Below are 20,520 nucleotides of genomic sequence, written 5' to 3'. Positions count from 1 at the left end.
AGAGTGGAATCAGCATGTGACGTGAATGGACAGCGATAGAATAGCCCGTATAGCCAGAGATTCAAAGCTAACAGCTACGAATTCAAGCTCAAAATCGGTTATGAACAGGTCAAGAAGACGTAATATAAGAAGAAGAATTATTAAAAAATTACTAGTCTGAAAACGAAAATATGTAAATGTAATAGATGAAGTATGTAACGACAGAAGAAATCGAAGACGAAGTCAAATACTTGGTCAATAGAATAATTTAAAAAAATATAAGAGAAGCATTCGACATAAAGTGTATGGAACTATTGGTACCCCAGGCTGTGGGTGAAAAATAGGTCGATTTCAGGATATGATTCAGGAATTTTTGAAACCTATCAGATGTTGTAAAGGACAATGCCAGGAATAACTTCTACTAAAATGTAACCAAAAATATTGTGCGCTTTTTTTATTGCGATTTTCATTTGTTAAATTTGCAATTTTTAATGATTTTTAATTTTGCATCTTAGGATATTGATTTTAGAGAAATACTTTTTAATAAAAAGTTGTAGTAAATTAAAAAACCTACAATTTGAGGTACGGTAAGTTTAATTTGGTTAATTGGTTATTGCAAAACAGCCTGCGAAAGGTCCAAAATGGCCGTTTTTTACAATTGCAATATTTATTGTACAAATATTTTTTTTATTTTTTAAAGCTTTAAAATGAAGATCTTTCAATTCCAAACATAAAAAAATTGTAAAGCCAGATTAACGAATTTGTTGCTTAGATATTATAAATTGTTTATCCCAAGAGATCAAATGTCGAAGGCTATAACTTTTTGAAAAAAAAAATCGTAGAGAGTTGGTGAAACATCTAATCTCCTTCTAAAGAGTTATATTTTCATATTCTGATGTAAATAAATGCGTAAAACATTTTTAAACCTCTAATTTTTGGGTTTGAAAATAAGGGGGCAAATTTCGTTATAAACATTTAGAGCTGAAGCGGCCCTGTACATCCTATGAGTTTTAACTTACAGATTATTGTTTCTGAAGATGAAACGAAAATTTATAAAAAAATAAAAAATTTCTACGACCAACTGAAGCCGAGATAATTTTTGGGTTTGAAAATAAGGGGGCAAATTTCTTTATAAACATTTAGAGCGGAAGCGGCCCTGTACATCCTATGAGTTTCTAACTTACAGATTATTGTTGCTGAAGACAAAACGAAGATTTATAAAAAATAAAAATTTTCTACAACCAACTGAAGCCGAGATAATTGTATTTTTTTCTTAAGTCGTAGTGCCTTTATTTATAACAATTAAGAAATTATTTTACAGTCATTGACTAAAGAAAGACTTATATTATCTTAAAATAAAAATTATCATAAAATATAATTACATTTAATTATTAAAAATTATTTTTAAAATCGGTGCTTTTGCGGGCGGCCGAATTTTGCAAATCGCCCGGCTCGCTTCAAATCCGCGCGGTCGGAAAATTTTTACGTAACTTGTATTAAATTTTGACAGAAAACAAATTAATAATATTACCATTATAATATACAGTCTATTTACCACTGTATTTGTTTTTCTTGATAAACTTTTATATGTGAAATTTCATTTCTGAAGAAATAATATTACAAAAATGATACATATATATGAAATATATAACTATATTTTTAATTTTTTCATTGTTATATAAATATAATAATAATAATGTTACTTCTTACTATAATATACAATATAAAACTTTTTCTTCTTGTAGTGACTATTCTTTTTGGATTTCACATATAAAAGTTTATCAAGAAAAACAAATACACTGGTAAATAGACTGTATATTATAATGGTAATATTATTAAATTGTTTTCTGTCAAAATTTAATACAAGTTACGTAAAAATTTTCCGAGCGCGTGGATTTGAAGCGAGCCGGGCGATTTGCAAAATTCGGCCGCTTGCAAAAGCACCGATTTAAAAAATAATTTTTAATAATTAAATGTAATTATATTTTATAATAATTTTTATTTTAAGATAATATAAGTCTTTCTTTAATCAATGACTGTAAAATAATTTCTTAATTGTTATAAATAAAGGCACTACGATTTAAGAAAATAAAACCATTATCTCGGCTTCAGTTGGTTGTAGAAAATTTCAATTTTTTTATAAATCTTCGTTTCGTCTTGAGCAACAATAATATGTAAGTTAGAAACTCATAGGATATACAGGGCCGCTTCAGCTCTAAATGTTTATAACGAAATTTGCCCCCTTATTTTCAATCCCAAAAATTATCTCGGCTTCAGTTGGTCGTAGAAATTTTTTATTTTTTTATAAATCTTCGTTTCATCTTCAGCAACAATAATCTGTAAGTTAAAAACTCATAGGATGTACAGGGCCGCTTCAGCTCTAAATGTTTATAACGAGATTTGCCCCCTTATTTTCTAACCCAAAAATTAGAGGTTTAAAAATATTTTACGCATTTATTTACATCAGAATATGAAAATATAACTCTTTAGAAGGAGATTGGATGTTTCACCAAGTCTACGATTTTTTTTCAAAAAGTTATAGCATTCGACATTTGACCTCTTGGGATAAACAATTTATAATATCTAAGCAACAAATTCGTTAATCTGGATTTACAATTTTTTTATGTTTGGAATTGAAAGATCTTAATTTTAAAGCTTTAAAAAATAAAAAAAAATTATTTGTACAATAAATATTGCAATTGTAAAAAACGGCCATTTTGGACCTTTCGCATGCTGTTTTGCAATAACCAATTAACGAAATTAAACTTACCATAGCTCAAATTGTAGGTTTTTTAATTTACTACAACTTTCTATTAAAAAGTTTTTCTCTAAAATCAATATCCTAAGCTACAAAATTAAAAATCATTAAAAATTGCAAATTTAACAAATGAAAATCGCAATAAAAAAAAGCGCACAATATTTTTGGTTACATTTTAGTAGAAGTTATTCCTGGCATCGTCCTTTACAACACCTGATAGGTTTCAAAAATTCCTGAATTATATCACGTTTTTTCACCCACAGCCTGGGGTATGGATATTCTTAGGGAGAACAAAATGTAGATGGTCATCTAAATTTATCAAGGAGGGGACCGGGTAATATTATGGCAAAATTAATAAAATATGGATCGGAAAAGTTAAAAAGAATGTTTAACAAATAGATTAACGCGTCGAAATGTCGGATAAATGGAAAACAGGATATTTAACTTCAATGCATAAAAGAGAAGATAAAACAGTATGCGATAACCACTGAGGCATTAAGTAACATCAACGTTCAGCAGACTGCACGGAAAGGTAATAAAATAATTAATTGAAGATGAATATCGGTCTAGAAAAGCAGAAGAACAATGTGGATTCAGAACAGAACTTGCATGTGTGGATAATTTGTTTACATTAAAGCAAATATTAGAGAAGAAAGTGAGATTTAAAGAAAGTATATGATAACGTACTGATAACCAAAATAAGAAAATAATTATAAGCAATTGGGGGGGGACAGGCGTAAAACGATTTAAGTGCAGTTTTTATAGTTCAGAGATAATCAGGTTGAAAGTTGTTCGAGTTTTATAAATTCTAGGAGTCATTAAACTAAAACATGTCTAGTCTACAATGTTCTATAAAATGATAAAAATATAAGGGTATACTATTACTCTTACTACATCATTCCTTTTTATCAATAATTAAAAAAATGGACTTGAATCGGTAGGTACATAGTGTTGATAAATGTTATTGATAAAACGGTTCAAGTGCAGATGTTAACTATTACAAATCATTTTTATCCCAGCTGTTATCCACAGTGTAACTACAACTGATACTAATAATACTGTAACTAATACTTAATTAGTCGTTAAAATTCTGCACAAATCAATATTTATTTACTTGAATTTTTTTTGAAGTTATACTTCTTTACCGGCGATAGAGGGTGATATTTTATATGTTAAAACCTATCAGCCCGGCGCATGCGCATTATTACTTTGTTCTGATTGGATGTTCAAATGACATGTCAAAAATTATCCGATATGGCAGCTGTGGTTTGGAGGTAAAGGTAAACAAATGTATAATATATTAGTTTTATTGTTGTGAGGACAGAAACAAAAAAGTTTATAATATTGTAGTGACTTTTAAATAGTTTTTAAAAGCAACAGGTACGTAATAATTGTTAATGTATCATGGGTATAAACCTACCTATTTGATCTGCCAAAATACATAGTATGTAATACTTTTATTTATATAATTTGATTACCATCAAAATTTCTATCAATATTCACCTAATATATTGTTTTTTTACTCTATGTTTTGTTGTATTTTTTCAATTCTAAATCATTTCAATTCAAAATTAAAATAATTTGATCAATTTTCAAAATATCAAAATATCACAAGTTTAATCCGTTTAGTTAGTCGATCTTCGTAAATAATGACACATAGTGTCCGTGGCTAAGCGGAGAAGGCGAATGAATTCCAATACCAACCGCTCTTATCAGCGCTGGTTCGAGTCCCAATAGAAACTTTCTTTTTTGTTTTTTTTAATACATTTTATGATTGTAAGTATATTTATTATATAATTGTATTTTCAGAAAATACGTATTTAGTTAAAAAAATTTTCGACAATTAATGTTCAGACATCATTTGTGGCTTGTTTAATGTGTTTGTGTGTGTTTTATTCTTTTATTATTTTAATTTTTGGCACTGTTCTAATAAAAATGTTTGAGAAGTAGTAAGTATAAATTAGTTTAATATTTAAACAAAATATAAATAAAAAGTATATTAATTTCGTTTAAATCATATAATAGAAGTATAACTTCTTACGTGCGTATAAAGTACACACACATTCTTTTTTATTTAGCTTAATGCCTTGACAACTTATGGCCATTGGCATGGTACAGTGAATTTATGCAATCAGGTACCTAGTTTAATGTGTAGTGTGTGTCTTGAGTAAATGTCTTGTTACTTAGCAAAGTGGACGTCATTGTCTTTGCAAAGAGACGCTAACTGTATCCGAACGTCTGCGGTCCCTCCGGTGAGTACCGAGAGGATACAGAGGAGTACCACAAGGATATAAACAATTTTCATTCATTAATTTTTAATACATAAATGAAAAATTTTCCACCCAGGTGAGATTCGAACTCACAACCTTTAGGTTCAAAGGTAGGCGCTCTTACCACTGAGTCACAGACGGGGTTTACTTGAAATTAATCCTGTATTACCATGTGTTTTTACAGAATACTAAAAATAGTTTTGTGGTAAAATGATTCAAGCGCACGTAAACCTGTTTACTACTAATGCAAACTGCATTTGTTATCATTAAATTAAATGTAATGGCGACTGTAGGGCGAACAATGTTTGAATCGTTTTACCACCAAGTTATAATACCACTTAAGTATGCGAATCTGTACTTCGAGTATACTCGTATGTTTAGAAAATTGCACTTAAACCCTTTTACGTCTAACCCCTTCAATTAATTAAAGGCATCAAGGAGGTAATTATATAAGAATACAAAAATCTAAATAAAAACTGGAAATAACGTAACAAAATAATTTTAAACATCTGTTAAATCAATAGTTTTATTCCACTAATAAAATGATTTCAAAAAAACGATGTTATTAGAGATATGGTCACTTATTTTCTTGAAATTTCGATACATTATATTTGAATACATTATATCGTAAAACCACTTTATATCGAGGATACTACAAGACTAGTAATCTTGGACAATTTAAAAATACTTTTGTCCTCCAATAGTTGTATTAGTTCAACCGGGATGTCATTGGGTCCGGGAGCTTTTTCTTACCTTTGACTGCTATATGACTTTTTCAATTTCTGATTTTAGAATACTTGCGACCGTTTCCTAGCTTCTAAACAGTTATTACTGTATCTGGTGCCTCACGATTTTTGATTATTGTCATCAAATAACTGTTGCATGTATCGCTGCCATTCATTACATTAGTCTAGTCGCAACATAGGGGGTCCCGTGGATACTTTTATTTCGCCGCGATTTGATGGTGGTATTATAGGTTTTTTGGGTCGCTGAATCCAATGGAAGTGGTCTGGAAGCCCAAATGTGGTGCGTTTAATTGTTATTAACAAATTATGGTAAAATTAGGTGTTTTTCACGAATTATTAGAAGCCCTGTAAATAAATTGATAGTGTTAAGGTCTTCTCTGGTGTATTTTAGATCGCTGAATCGAATGCGACTAGTCGCTATTACTCAAAATGTGTTCTTATTTTGTTAATAACAAAATATTGTTTATTCGCCGAAAAGCTCGAAATGCGTTATCTACAGCAAGTTTGTAGTCTTTTTCGTAGTATTTTTATACACTAAATCGATTGTCACTAGTCGTGATAGCTTAAACCACGTTCCGACTTTGTTATTAATAAATTATTGCAAAAATAACGCCTTATAGTACGTTTCCTCAAGGTTTTTCCTCTAAATTAAAAAAAAAACATTTGGAATGACATGAAATTTGGTGTGCACGTAGCTAACATGTCAAAAAATAACAAGTGATATTGTGCCGATGTGTGCTTTTACCCTGGGGGTGACTTTCACCCCTTTTCGGGGGCGAAAAAAGAAACCTTTAAAATAAGTCCGGAATTGGATAAACTGATTAATTCTAAGTAACGTTTGTTCTATACAGTTTTTTCACTAAGTCGATACTTTTCGAGTTATTTGCGAATGTATATGTTAATTTTTCAACAAAACAGCCAAATAACTCGAAAATTATTGACTTAGTGGAAAAACTGTATAGAACAAAACTTGCTTAGAATTAATCAGTTTATCCACTTCCGGACTTATTTTAAAGGTTTCTTTCTTCACCCCCGAAAAGGGGCGAAACTCACCCCCAGGGTAAAAGAACACATCGGCACAATATCACTTGTTTTCTTTGACATGTTAGTTATGTGTATGCCAAATTTCATGTCAATCCAAGTTGTTTTTTAAAATTTAGAACAAAAACCGTGAGTGAACGTAATATAAACCGTTATTTTTGCAATAATTTATTAATAACAAAAGTCGGAACGTGGTTTAAGCTATCACAACTAGCGGCCATCGATTTAGCGTATAAGAATACTATGAAAAAGATTTCAAACTTGCTGTAGATACCGCATTTAGCTTTTCGGCGAATTAACTATTATTTTGTCATTAACAAAATAAGAACATATTTTGAGTTGAGTAATCGCGACTAGTCTCATTCGATTCAGCGACCAAAAATACACCAAAGGAGACCTTAACACTATCAATTTATTTACAGGGCTTCTAATAATTCCAGAAAAACACCTAATTATACCATAATTTGTTAATAACAATTAAACGCACCACATTTGGGCTTCCAGACCACTTCCATTGGATTCAGCGACTCAAAAAACCTATAACACCACCATCAAATCGCGGCGAACTAAAAGTGTCCACTGGACCCCCTATGTTGCGACTAGACTACATTGTTCCTAGTTTGTTATCAATGCATCTCCATTGTCGTTACACCGTGTCGATACATTTCTCCTCCTGTATAGACCAGAGTGTTCTTTTAGTTTTTGATGTAAATTAAAATCATGAATGTTTTAAAGGTGCTTAATTTCTTTGCAGGATTGCCTTAGCCATATTTCTTTTGCCTATTTTATCTTTTTGCGAATTAAATGATGCATTCTTATTATTCTTCATGTTTGTTAGTTTTGAGATTCCGTCTTTTTTCCATGAGATTTAATATGCCTTGTGTCATTCTGGGTTTTAATATTTCTTCTTCTCTCTTACTGTTCATCGATACTTTTGTTTTCAAGGGATGATGGCATAATTGTATGTATGCTACTATTTATGATGTTGATCTGTAATTAGTTCATTTACAGCTTCAGCTTCTTTCATTATCTGTTTTTCTATTCGTAGTGTCGTTCTCTATTATATAGCCTTCTCTGGTTTTCTGTTCTACTAAGTTTTGCTATTGAACAGAGAAAATTATGATCAAAGTGCACATCTGCCCTAGGATAGATTTTTGTTAACCTATTATACACTAAGCGTCAAAATTAACGCACCACCTTAAAAATGGGACATTTTTAATGTCTCGTATTTCCTAAACATGTTCCTAAACATTTTTTTAATATGTTATAGCTTTATTCTTTAAGAATATCGATGTAATAATATTGTTGCTAAACAGATAAGTGTCATTGTATACCGGGTGTAATAATGATAGTGTGTTTTTTCCTCAAAGTTTGGAACACCCTGTGGAATATTCTAGCGTATATAAAATATTGAAATTAAAACTCAACTGTAGCCTTAGACTTTTTTAACATTTCGCTTTTTGATTTATTTGATTATGTTGGATAATAAAAAAAGTAGATACTTTAACAACTAGCAACGTTTTTTATCAATACAGGGTGTTTCTAAATAAGTGCGACAAACTTTAAGGGGTAATTCTGCATGAAAAAATAATGACCGTTTACTTTATAAACATGTGTCCGCAAATGCTTCGTTTCCGAGATACGGGATGTTGAATTTTTTCTTACAAACTGATGATTTATTTATTGCTCTAAAACCGGTTGAGATATGCAAATGAAATTTAGTAGGTTTTAAGAGGTAGTTATAGCGCATTTTTTGACGTGCAATTAAGAATTTTATATTCACCATTGGCGTGCATACGGGTCATATTACCCGGTCATATTACCCGTATGCACGCCAATGGTGAATACAAAATTCTTAATTGTATGCCAAAAAGTGACCAATAAATACCTCTTAAAACCTACCAAATTTCATTTGTATATCTCAACCGGTTTTAGAGCAATAAATAAATGGTCAGTTTGTAAGAAAAAATTCAACATCCCGTATCTCGGAAACGAAGCATTTGTGGACATATGTTTATAAAGCAAACGGTCATTATTTTTTCATGCAGAATTACCCCTTAAAGTTTGTCGCACTTATTTAGAAACACCCTGTATTGATGAAGAAAATTGCTAGTTGTTAAAGTACCTAATTTTTTTATTATCCAACATAAGCGAATGAATCTAAACGAAAAATGTTAAGATAGCTTAAGGTTACAGTTGAGTTTTAATTTCAATATTTTATATACGCTAGAATATTCCACAGGGTGTTCCAAACTTTGAGGAAAAAACACACTATCATTGTTACACCCGGTATACAATGACTCTTATCTGTTTAGCAACAATATTATTACATTGATATTCTTGAAGAATAAAGCTAAAACATATTAAAAAAATCACTAAAATCGGACAACAGGTTTAGGAAATATGAGATATTAAAATGTCGCATTTTTAAGGTGGTGCGTTAATTTTGGCGCTTAGTGTAGTTGTAGAAGCGTCGATTAATTAAGGATGAAGTCAATCTGGTTTCTTACTATATTTTCATGCGTATGTTGGGTGGTCGTCCTTCTGTATAATCTTTTGTATGGGTGATTATATCAAAGTATTCGTGATTATGAATTCTTCTTCCTGGCAAAACTGTATGAGTCATTTTCCTCTGTGGTTACGTTTATCTAGATCTTACTGTCCAGTGACGCCTTTAGTTGCTTCCCTACCGACTTTCGTATTCCAATATCCCACATCAAATACAATTCTTCTCTATCTTGTGCTAATCGTGTAATTGTACTGGCCTCTCTGATGTCGAACCATTGGCGTAAGTTTCGTGGCTAAGAGAAATTATTTCGTTCGATGCTTCTTCTTTCTTCGATTTCTCCTTCAACGATCAACTCCAGAAAACCATACTTATCGCAGACAGGAATAATTTTTCTGTCATAAAATCTCATATTTCCAGATTTGATTATTACGACGGCCAACTTTAGTTTTAAAATTTCACCACAATCAAAATCTTTCATTGGGACCAATAACTGAATTTATTTGGAGCAGTTCATTGCTTTTGTTGATGGTGTCTGGTAATTATACTTTATTTTCCGGGCTTATAGTTAATGGGCTGGAATTATTTATTCATGATATTTTGACAGCGACTTGCGACAGACATTGTCACACAGCGATACGCCATTTGTTGATATTCTTTTTTTTTATTCTGTCAGCCAAGAAGATATTTTCAACTATTGCCATATAGCTTTTAATAATGCTGTAACGTTACAAACGTCACATCTTTGATATTTTATTTTTAAATAATTATTTTACTTTATTTTCTTTAATATTTCATTAATAATTTTCTTCTCTTTGTTTTACCTGTTTTCTTCGTTAAAAACTCGTTGGCGCCCTCTTTTATTATATTATATTTAATATATCTCTTTTCATCTAAAATCTAAATCATCATACTGAACGTACCCCGTATATTCTTATTCTGTAAGTATCTGTCTTAATACGGAACATGCCTGCTACTGCCTACGTCGCACTGTCATGAAAGTGACACTTCATCACTACCCGCTGACATAAAATGAAAATGGAAGGGAAAAATTAATCTATTTAAAGAGATGAGCCCATAAGGCCCCATCTATTTCCAGACTTAATATTTTCTTGGGGTCAGAATACATATTATCATATTTTAATTACATTTCTACATCTAGCAGTTTTTCTAATATTTTTTATATCTAACCTAACCCCCATCTAAAAGTATGGTTTCTGATATTTTAGTTTTAAATATATCTTTTTAATTTACATATATGCACGTTTAGTAATCAAATTTTAACTAAGTAATATTCAATCTTAATTCCATTTAATTTATTCTTGTCATCTGCATCTTTTGATTATTTCTTAAAAGAATGGCAGACGTGGCAAATTTTGGTTAATCTTCTTGATGATTGATATGTGTTTTACTCTTCTAGTTTTTTTGGATAGGATCTACTTTTCTCCTTTCGGGAGAATGAAGCCCATCGCCGGCGATGCATCACTACAAGGCTGACAACTGCAACCCAACATCTTCAGCTACAGGGATCTGAGGCCGAACATCTGCCCAGGTTTATAAGAAGTTTACAGCAGTACCATTCGACATCAAGAAGTTACCATCGAACCAGATACCAAAGCTATAAGTATAATCTACAAATTGTTAGTTTTTGGCAAGAATTTGAATATATTTGTTAATGCAATTAATAAGTCACATTTTTACTATATCTTTTTTGAACAATAAACATGATTGGTTAAAAATATTGTTTTGTTTGCTTCCATTCCGAATTTTCATAGTTCATATCTAAGATTAGGACAAGACGAACACTCACCCTGAGAGATTGAGATAGGCTGGGGTGAACGATAGCTATCTTAGTTAGTTGAAGTATTATTTTCGAATATTATTTCAATTGGCTGGGGTAGTCTATCGCTTACTTGTTTCACTAGTCCATCGCCTTTTTCATTTCACTGGCGCCCAACGCCAATTTCGTTTCAATGCCTTATTTTGAAATAATTCCAAACCAAATAACAATAAATCCATAAAACATAAAACAATGTGTATAACAATGTACATAACCGGAGACAGATAACTCTAATTTTTATTGTTGCAGTGACCTTTAACATGACTGATAACAAAGTTCTTTTGAAAAAGATAACGAACCAAAAAATACTCGTACTACAATACTTACCACCAGTTGCACTGCCCGATACCAAATTCTTAAACAAATGCGAATTATTGGAAGGACCATCCGGCAAAATCGAATCGGCGTCGTCGTCTGAGTCTTCATACGACTCTCCCGCGTTAGACTGCCGACTCGAATTCGCATCCGCCGTATCCATCTGCGACATGGATATTAAATAATTGGAAAGAGTCTGTGGAGTCACGTTCAATTGCTCCGCCGCACGGAACAACGTAACTTCTTTACGTTTCAGCTTCAGTATGATGTCCGTGAATCCCTGCTCTGTCCAAAAGTCACGTACCCTAAAAAATCAGTTTTACTTTTATTTCGACATTTACAGTTGAGTCCCTGAATCTTTATCCGTGTGTCATCACTTAAGAGTAAACAGTAGCGATCAACAGGTAGCAACAAAATATAACGTCGGGAGATAGTATCATAAACTTTGGCAACAGTGGTAATCTTTGACATTATCTAAGATTAATATTTTGACAATATCATAGTCGCGCTAAATGCAAGTACAGTCAAACCTCGATATAACGGATCTCTATTTAACGGACTTCGGATATAACGGACAAAAAATCCGGTCAAATGTAAAAACATTAAAAACTTCCTGTTAATATTATACATACTTAACCCTGCCCATACTACGATACATTGCATAACAACGGGTTCCCCGTGGATCCCAAACGCTATATTTTACAAAGAAATTCAATAAACTTTTTATTATAGCATAATGAGGACACATTTCTAAATAGTCTTGATTTATTTTAAACCTATTTTTATATAACGGACTTTCGGCTTTAACGGACATCCCGTCCCCCCAATTAGTCCGTTATATCGGGGGTTTACTGTAATAGAAAACGATTTTATTATTAATAAATAGATATTTATAAAAAAAACCAAAATGGGTGAGAATTTTATGTTAAGATAGGTATTTAGAAAGGTATTTGCATGAAATATCTAATAATAAAACAATAATAAATAATCATTTTTTGTTGTGAAACGAAACAAATTTCGATTTTCGCATAATTTTGGCACGGTTTTTAACCCTTACAGTCACACTGTACCTCAAAAGGTACATTTATTATATATGTTTTCAAACATCAATAGGAATTGACTTATATCCAAGAAAATATTTTGCAGGTCAAATATCATGTCTTAATTCGTAGATGCCTGCATTCTGCGCGCGATTTTGTTTCTGCTTGACAGTTATAACCTGATTTGAAATTAGTTCGTTTTGAGTGACATTTGCAAGAGGTTAGGACAGTCTGTTTGTGTATGTTGTTTTTGCTGTTTATTTTCGAGAATTAACGCGGATATATGTTTCATAGGTAAGCAAACACTGTAATTTATGATAGTATGTATTAGTTTCTAAAATGTAAATGATACAAAGTAGTAATCTGGGCCCCTCAATTAGATGTACCTTATGAGGTACAAACTGCTTTTAAGGATATTTTTGTGACAAAACGAATAATATATATTGTTGTGATCTTACTTTTGCAATCTAATGATGTTCTCAGATGTAATTTATCTTAATTAATTAATCAATAATTATCTCATTAATCAAACAGATCAAATACCAATATAGTTTCAATCTCAGGGCTAAATTATAATATCAATTACTTACTTTCGTGGCTTCAAAGTATTTCTCAGTGGATTCCTAATCGGGATAGATAAAAGAGAGTAAAATAATACACACATACGGATTTCAATTAGAAATTATAAAAATCGTTTATTGTATCTAAATGGCAATAACTGCTTAATATTTCTTATATCTTATCTTCCTATCTTTATTTAATACAACAGTTACAAAAATGGGAATCTTATTTCTTTTTGTCTCCAAATTTATTTTATTTATAATGAACTATTATGATTTATCAGTAACAAATTGATTGAGGTTTGATGAAATTTTTATAGTGATTGTGTAGCTCAATTTTCAATGTGTTATTTAATACACAAACCATACATTCATGTCATAACAAAATAGACTGACCTTTACTGATGATTTGACAATGTCTTCACACAAAACACGTTTCCTATTGGCTTGGGTTGCGATCCCAAGACTCGTCCCAGTCTTCCAGTAATGCCTCTGCTCCTTTGAAAACTAAGCCTCGTACAGCCCTCGTTCCTGCCTTCTCCTGATGCCGTGTTCTACCTTTTTCAAACACTTCCACTAAACCGGGATACTCTAGACTCTAGGAGTTATATACTATCTCGACTCGGTCTATCACTCGTTCCACGATATCTTACTTTTTATTTTTTAAAGACAAAACTAACCAACCCGGCGTTTCACTTTTTTATCACTCTTCTCGAAGACTGGACTTCGCCTCCCGATCGCTCAAAACATTCTGACCCTCATTCCTCATTCATTCTCCTCCTTCGAACTACCCCTTCCAGCATTCAAAATCAAACCAATCCAAAGCAACTTTCAATTATCCGTATTTACCAACACAAACTTTCCTTTTTCTAAATATCTTAATGGATTTCAAGAAAAATAATATTCCCCATTTCAATTTTACTTTCCACATTAACCCTCTTTACAAATTGAATAACCTATTATCTTATTTGCTAGAATATGAATTATCGGTGGTTATTCACACCTTTCCACGAACACTTTCTTTTTAAACATCACTCTAATTGTTTACTTGAGTCGTATTGTTCCTGGGGTTCGTAAACACTTCTCCGAAACACTTTCTTAAAAACTACCTATACATAATTTGTTTTATACAGGGTGTTCCAAATTTACATGCCCGCGGTCGAGAAAAACGAAAACCTTTATTTTTATTTGAATTTTAAATATAACTATAGACTTCTATTTCTTATGTCAATTAGGAATATAATTTTATATTCAATTTTATATTCGTGTAAAACATGTTATTTCATGAAATATTTATTTTCAGGTATGGCTAAATATAATAAAAACCACTTACAAATGAAGTTATTATATTATCTTAAAAATGACGATGACTCAGATTTCCGGATCTTGATGATGACGATGATGGATGGGAGGATGATATTCAAATGGAAACTAATGATGAAAAAGTTTTTGAATGAAAGTGCTCGTTCAGATGAAGAAGGAGCTAATTCTCAAGCTCTAGAGGATGATTTGGAGGAAGAGTCAAACAACGACCAAGAAGTTAGAGAAGATGATGTAAATGGAAGGAATTGTTTTGCCGATTTTCATAATAGATAGGCTCTTAAGTAATTTTCTAAACAACTATTCTTTTTTTGTATTTTGTTAGATGATAATAATAAATTTACTTCTAGTATTAGAATAAATTAAATACTAATTAGTTGATTTTGTTTTGTTTTTGTAACATCCTTAAAGGCAACATGTACCTTGTGAGGTACAAGTCGTAACAAAAAAAACATATGGAGGGGCAGTTTTTTCTGTTACGTATTGTTTTGGTTACCTCTCTCAAGCATATCTACCAAATTTTATAATTTTTGGATGCCTCTTTCTAGGTGTGTGACTGAAAGGGTTAATGGACTTTTTCTTGGAAGGCTTCACTTTATTTTTCGTTTGATTTACTTTTTCCATTTTGTTAAACTATTGATAATATTTTTAGAATAAAAAATCCTCCTAAAACTTTATATACTCGCATTAGAATTCGAAATATTTTTACGTAAAATATACTTACCTACCTACATATAACTAAAACTCACAATTAACAACAATCTATTCTTTCAAAGAGGCGGACAACTTATACAACAACAACAAACATATAATAAATTAACTATCAATAAACACTACTTTCCTATGAAACAACAAAAACGAATTGTTAAATTAACACACTACTGCACTGAACAGATATCGATAAAGATGACAGAACAGATTAGAGAAAATCTGACGCAGGTTTGTCAAAATGACAGTGATAATTTCTCTATGTTGCCTAATTAGTTATTTAGTTATAATATGTTCGATTTCTTGTTAGAAATAAAAAATTTTAGTAGTTCCAAGATTACACAAAATCTAGGCATGGGATAAAAAAGTTTATTTGAAGAAATTTTTTTTTTCTTCTCAATGGCGGTACAGGCTCCTTTTTTCAATATTTTATTTAGTTATATAGTAATTTCCACGTCCTAACATATTTCTGAAATTGGGCTCTGTACCGCCATTCTTTATTATATTACAAATATGTGTGCCAAATATCTCGACAAAATATTCAAAATTAGAGCCGCAATCTTGGAACGCGTTAGTTGCTACCTGTTGATCGCTACTGTAGCCTCTTAAAGCATACGAAATAACTCGATGTTAAGTCGGAAATTGAAATTTAGTAAACGCAACAGCAAGTGACAGTAAGTGACCCAATTTAGAGATATGATGTCATCGTTCATTTTCTTAAATGGCAACACTGTCATTTTGATAGTTATTCTGATAGGGTGTGTAAAGTTATACATAACTGCAAAATATCAAATTTTTATTCCCTACCATTTCCAAGATACTAAAAAATAACAAAGTTATGAAAAACAAGTAATCAAATAATTGACTTTAAGCAAATGCTCATAATGTTGCCCAATTTTAAGGATATTTTAAAATATTATCAAATAGTCAATGGGAAACATTATGAGCATTTGCTTAATTGAAATAATAAAATTCAACTATTTGATTTACTTGCTTTTCATAACTTTGTTATTTTTATCTTGTAAACGGTAGCGAATAAAAATTTGATATTTTGCAGTTATGTATAACTTTACACACCCTATCAAAAAAGCTATCAAAATGACAGTGTTGCTATTTAAGAAAATCAACGATGACGTCATATCTCTAAATTGGGACACCCTGTATACATTATTATTGTATGTAAAAAATTTTGATTGAAAATACTAATCGACAGATTTTTCAAAAAAACAATTAGTATTTGAAATATTGAATTTATTCCAAATTACAGATAACTTTTTTACCTGTTTTATTATCTTGTAAATGGTAGGGAATAAAAATTTGATATTTTGCAGGTATGTTTAACTTTACACACTCTATGAACATAGCTATCAAAATGACACAGTTGCCATTTAAGAATATCAACGATGACGTCATATCATACACCTAGTTCAATGGTGCCACAACTGCAAAAAATTCGAATTTTGAGTTAAGGCTGTAAAAGATTGCCTATATAATGCCCCATCTAATGCAATACGGCCTGAACTAAAATATTGTTTTGGATAAGTATAAAATAAGATACTTCGGTATTTCACTGTAGGGTTTTTGGAAGGTTTTGAAAATGCAATATGGCCATAACTGGGAGATGTGGCGATAATACACACCGCGACAACAAAACCGATGTAATTCAATACGGCCACAACTGCAGAAATTGTTAGGTAATCGGTACGATTTTATAATTTTATCAGTTCCCAATTACTCATGCACATGTAATCAACGCGTTTAGTGTAAAACTATTTGATTTAAAACCTGAAAACAGTTTATGAAAATGCAATATGGCCATAACTGGGAGATGTGGCGATAATACACACCGCGACAACAAAACCGATGTAATTCAATACGGCCACAACTGCAGAAATTGTTAGGTAAGCGGTACGATTTTATAATTTTATCAGTTCCCAATTATTCATGCACATGTAATCAACGTGTTTAGTGTAAAACTATTTGATTTAAAGCCTGAAGCCTGAACTTAAAGCTTGAACAGTTTATAGTGATATTATTATTAACTTTATATCAAACATGATGTCAAGGGCAAGAAAAATTCTGCTGAGCAGCAAGCTTCTCTTGATCAAGCTTATAATAAACATATCCAAAATAAATGCAGAAGCAGAGAAGAAAAAGCACAAGATGTAGCAGAAGCAAAAGATGATCCTCAAGTGTTGGTAGCTTGTTTTGATTTACAGGCGGTCTTTCCAACACATTGTGGAGATGTTTCAAGCTTCTACTATAAATGCCGCCTGAACTGCTTCAACTTTACAATTTTTCAGATGGTACAAAAGAGTGGTTACTGTTATTTTTGCACGAAGCTATTGCTAACCGCGGCTCAAACGAAATAGCTACGTGTCTGTGTGATTATCTTTCAACTCATTGTAATGATAAAGACGTCATATTTTATAGCGACAATTGTGTTGGGCAAAATAAAAATAAATTTATAGTTATTATGTATCTCTATGCAATTGCAAAAATTAATATTAAATCAATCACACACAAATTCTTAACAGTGGGACATACCCAAAATGAAGGAGACGCCATGCACGCAACTATTGAGAGGCAAAAGAAGACAATACTTAAAACAGGCCCATTTATGTGCCTGCCCAATGGCCTGTTATCATAAGGTCTGCAAAAAAAGAAGGAAATCAGTACAATGTAAAGGAAATGTCAACAGAACACTTTTATGACTTTAAAGATCTCAGTTCAAAAATTGGAAGAAACTTTACAAAGAATACAAAAGATGAAAAGGTAGTCTGGAATGATATCTAAATTATTAAAGTTGACAAAAGCAAAGGCTGTTTCTTCTATAAAACAGATTATAATGCCAACGAGTTTAAAGAGGTCCATCTTAAAGGATCCACAAGGAGGCACTCAATTATTTCGGAAGCAGTAACCGATTTAAAAAAAAAAGTGTACATAAAGCCACCCTCGATATCTGCAAAAACCAAGCAACATCTTTTGGAACTGTGCGATAAAAACTTAATAATACCTGTTCATCATAAATTTTATAGGGACTTGGTTAATATTAATTAAAAACATGTTTGTATACACTTGTAATAACAATAATAAAAATATTACTTGTAATAACTAGTTGATTTTTTTCATTATACTGCCGCAGTATCTTCTAGGTATCGTTTTATAAATCACTTTCTTCACAATGCAATATCGCCATAATTATCAAAATACAATTAACGTTTTATTTTTAATAAATTATTTTAAGATCCTGCGAATAACTGTATAATTTGCTACCTAAATTGTAATTTTGAAGCCAGCCATTCTCAAAATAAATTATTTACAGGGCATAACACGTTTGCTACAAAAGGTTTTGCTCATTTCTCGAGAATATTGTGTTTTGCACTTGGGCACCACTGAACTAGGTCTGCGATATCTCTAAATTGGGACACCCTGTATACAATAATATTGTACGTAAAAAATTTCGATTTGAAATACTAATCGACAGGTCTGAGCATTTTTCAAAAAAACAATTAGTATTTGAACTATTGAATTTATTCCAAATTACAGACTCACTTTGTATACACTAACTACTATTACTGATTCCTTTTAGTAAAAACTTACCTGTAAGGATGTTTTAAACAACCGTATGAATCTCTATACCGTCCATACAGCGTTCCATATGATACACCTAACAGTTCAGCTGCAACTTTCATCTCGAGATTTTTTGTTTTAATGGCGTCCATTACTCGCTTTGTAAACGGTTCTTCCCAAAACTGTTGTCGCCTACCCGTGTTCAAGTAGTCGTTCATTTTGATAACGTCAGGCCATTCTTTTTCTAAAGCGGGGGTAAGGAATGATGCGTTTCCAGATGTCGTAACATTGGAATTTGTGTTGGAAGTTTTCAACTGGAGACTTATGTTTAATTTTTCTTTTGACTCGTTCACGGATGCGTTACTTTGTTCATCCACTCCGATGTCATCATAGTCATGTGACTAAAACAAATGATTTATTTATGTGTAAAAGTACATACTAAGACCAGGAAGGATCTGTTTTTAGGTGGATGTGAGAGGTGGCATTCGGATTTTTGAGGATAAAGTTAGGTGATAACTTCGTTAATAATAATTGACTTATGCTCCTTCTCAAATATGCCCGGAACATTAATAAAAAAAAATAAAATATTTAAAAATTTCAAAAAATTTCAATTTCGTTTTTTTTTCTACTTTCTTTGCTTATAACTTTAAAACGATTCATTTTGGAACAAAGTCGTATAGGAATAAAACAAAGATAATTAAATTTTATATCAGATACGATTGGTTAAAAATGTCTTAATTTAACACCCTTGCTGCAAAATAGCAATAAATATAAAATAAGGGGGCAAACAAGCCTGTCCTTATTCAATGTTTTTCCATCACTTAGGTTAGTTACTCTTGGAACCTTCCTAATTCGCTTAGAAAATTTTTGTAATGTGCTAAAACCGTCCAGCAAATTTCATTAAAATTGACTTACTAGATTTTGCATAATAATTTTGCAATCTAAACTTTTTTAAAAAATTAAAAAATTTTAAAATCTTGCACAACAAAAACTAGAACATACAAAGATTTGTTAATTTTTTTACATATAAAGAAGCACTCCGCCTATCTAATGCACTTTACAGAATTGAAATCGGATTATTTAAGTAGCCTCAGCAATGTTTTAAAGTTATAAACAATTTTTGGCTTATAAACAAATTAGTGCTGTGGTCAGGAGGGGGTGCTACGGGCTCCTTTATTTAGATGGACTTACCCAAGTTTTTTTATGTATTTTGACCCGTAGGACACGAATTTTTTGGTTAACAGTTGATCTGGATGTCGATAAGATTGTTATAAACAAATAATTTTAAGAATTACATAACATCGATTTTTCGCAATAAAACATTTTTTTGTATTTCTTGGGTAATTCTAAGCAAAAAATGTTGTTACAAGTTTTTTCGTAGGATGCATAGTTTTCGAGATAAACGCGGTGGAACTTTCAAAAAATCGAAAAATTGCAATTTTTGAACGCGAATAACTTTTCGATTAAAAAATAAAATAGCAATTCTGCTGACAGCATTTGAAAGTTTAAGTCAAATTATACCGGTTTTAATTATTTGCATTGCTAGAATTTAATTTTTTTAATATTAAACAAAGCTATTTGTTTATAAGCCAAAAAATTGTTAATAATTTTAAAACATTGCTGAGGCCCCTTAAATAATCCGATTTTAATTCTGTAAAGTGTATTAGATAGGTAAAACACCTCTTTATATGTAAAAAAATCAGCCAACTTCTAAATGGTCTACTTTTTGTTCAGAAAGATTTTAAAAAATTTGAACTTTTTTAAAAACATTTAGATTACAAATTTATTATGCAAAATCTACTAGGTCGATTTTAATGAAATTTGGTAGACCGTTTAAGTAAGTTATAAGAATTTTCTAAGCGAA

The 20,520-nt window shown here is 31.2% G+C and overlaps 1 protein-coding gene across 1 annotated transcript in view; it reads right to left on the bottom strand.

Annotated features, from left to right (window-relative positions):
- The window catches only part of LOC114325549 (protein tramtrack, alpha isoform-like), an 88,061-nt gene that overhangs the window by 8,162 nt on the left and 59,379 nt on the right, over nucleotides 1–20,520 (bottom strand). The window contains exons 4-5 of the mRNA XM_028273630.2: nucleotides 18,687–19,057; nucleotides 11,468–11,760 (exon numbers count right to left, since the gene is read on the bottom strand). Coding sequence (XP_028129431.1) covers nucleotides 11,468–11,760; nucleotides 18,687–19,057 — 664 coding nt within the window. The remainder of the gene's footprint in view (nucleotides 1–11,467; nucleotides 11,761–18,686; nucleotides 19,058–20,520) is intronic.

This window comes from Diabrotica virgifera, chromosome 1 (assembly GCF_917563875.1).
Source record: "Diabrotica virgifera virgifera chromosome 1, PGI_DIABVI_V3a".
Taxonomy (NCBI): Eukaryota; Metazoa; Arthropoda; class Insecta; order Coleoptera; family Chrysomelidae; genus Diabrotica; species Diabrotica virgifera.
Note: the sequence above shows the minus strand (reverse complement) of the source record. Positions and strands in the feature narration are given on the sequence as shown.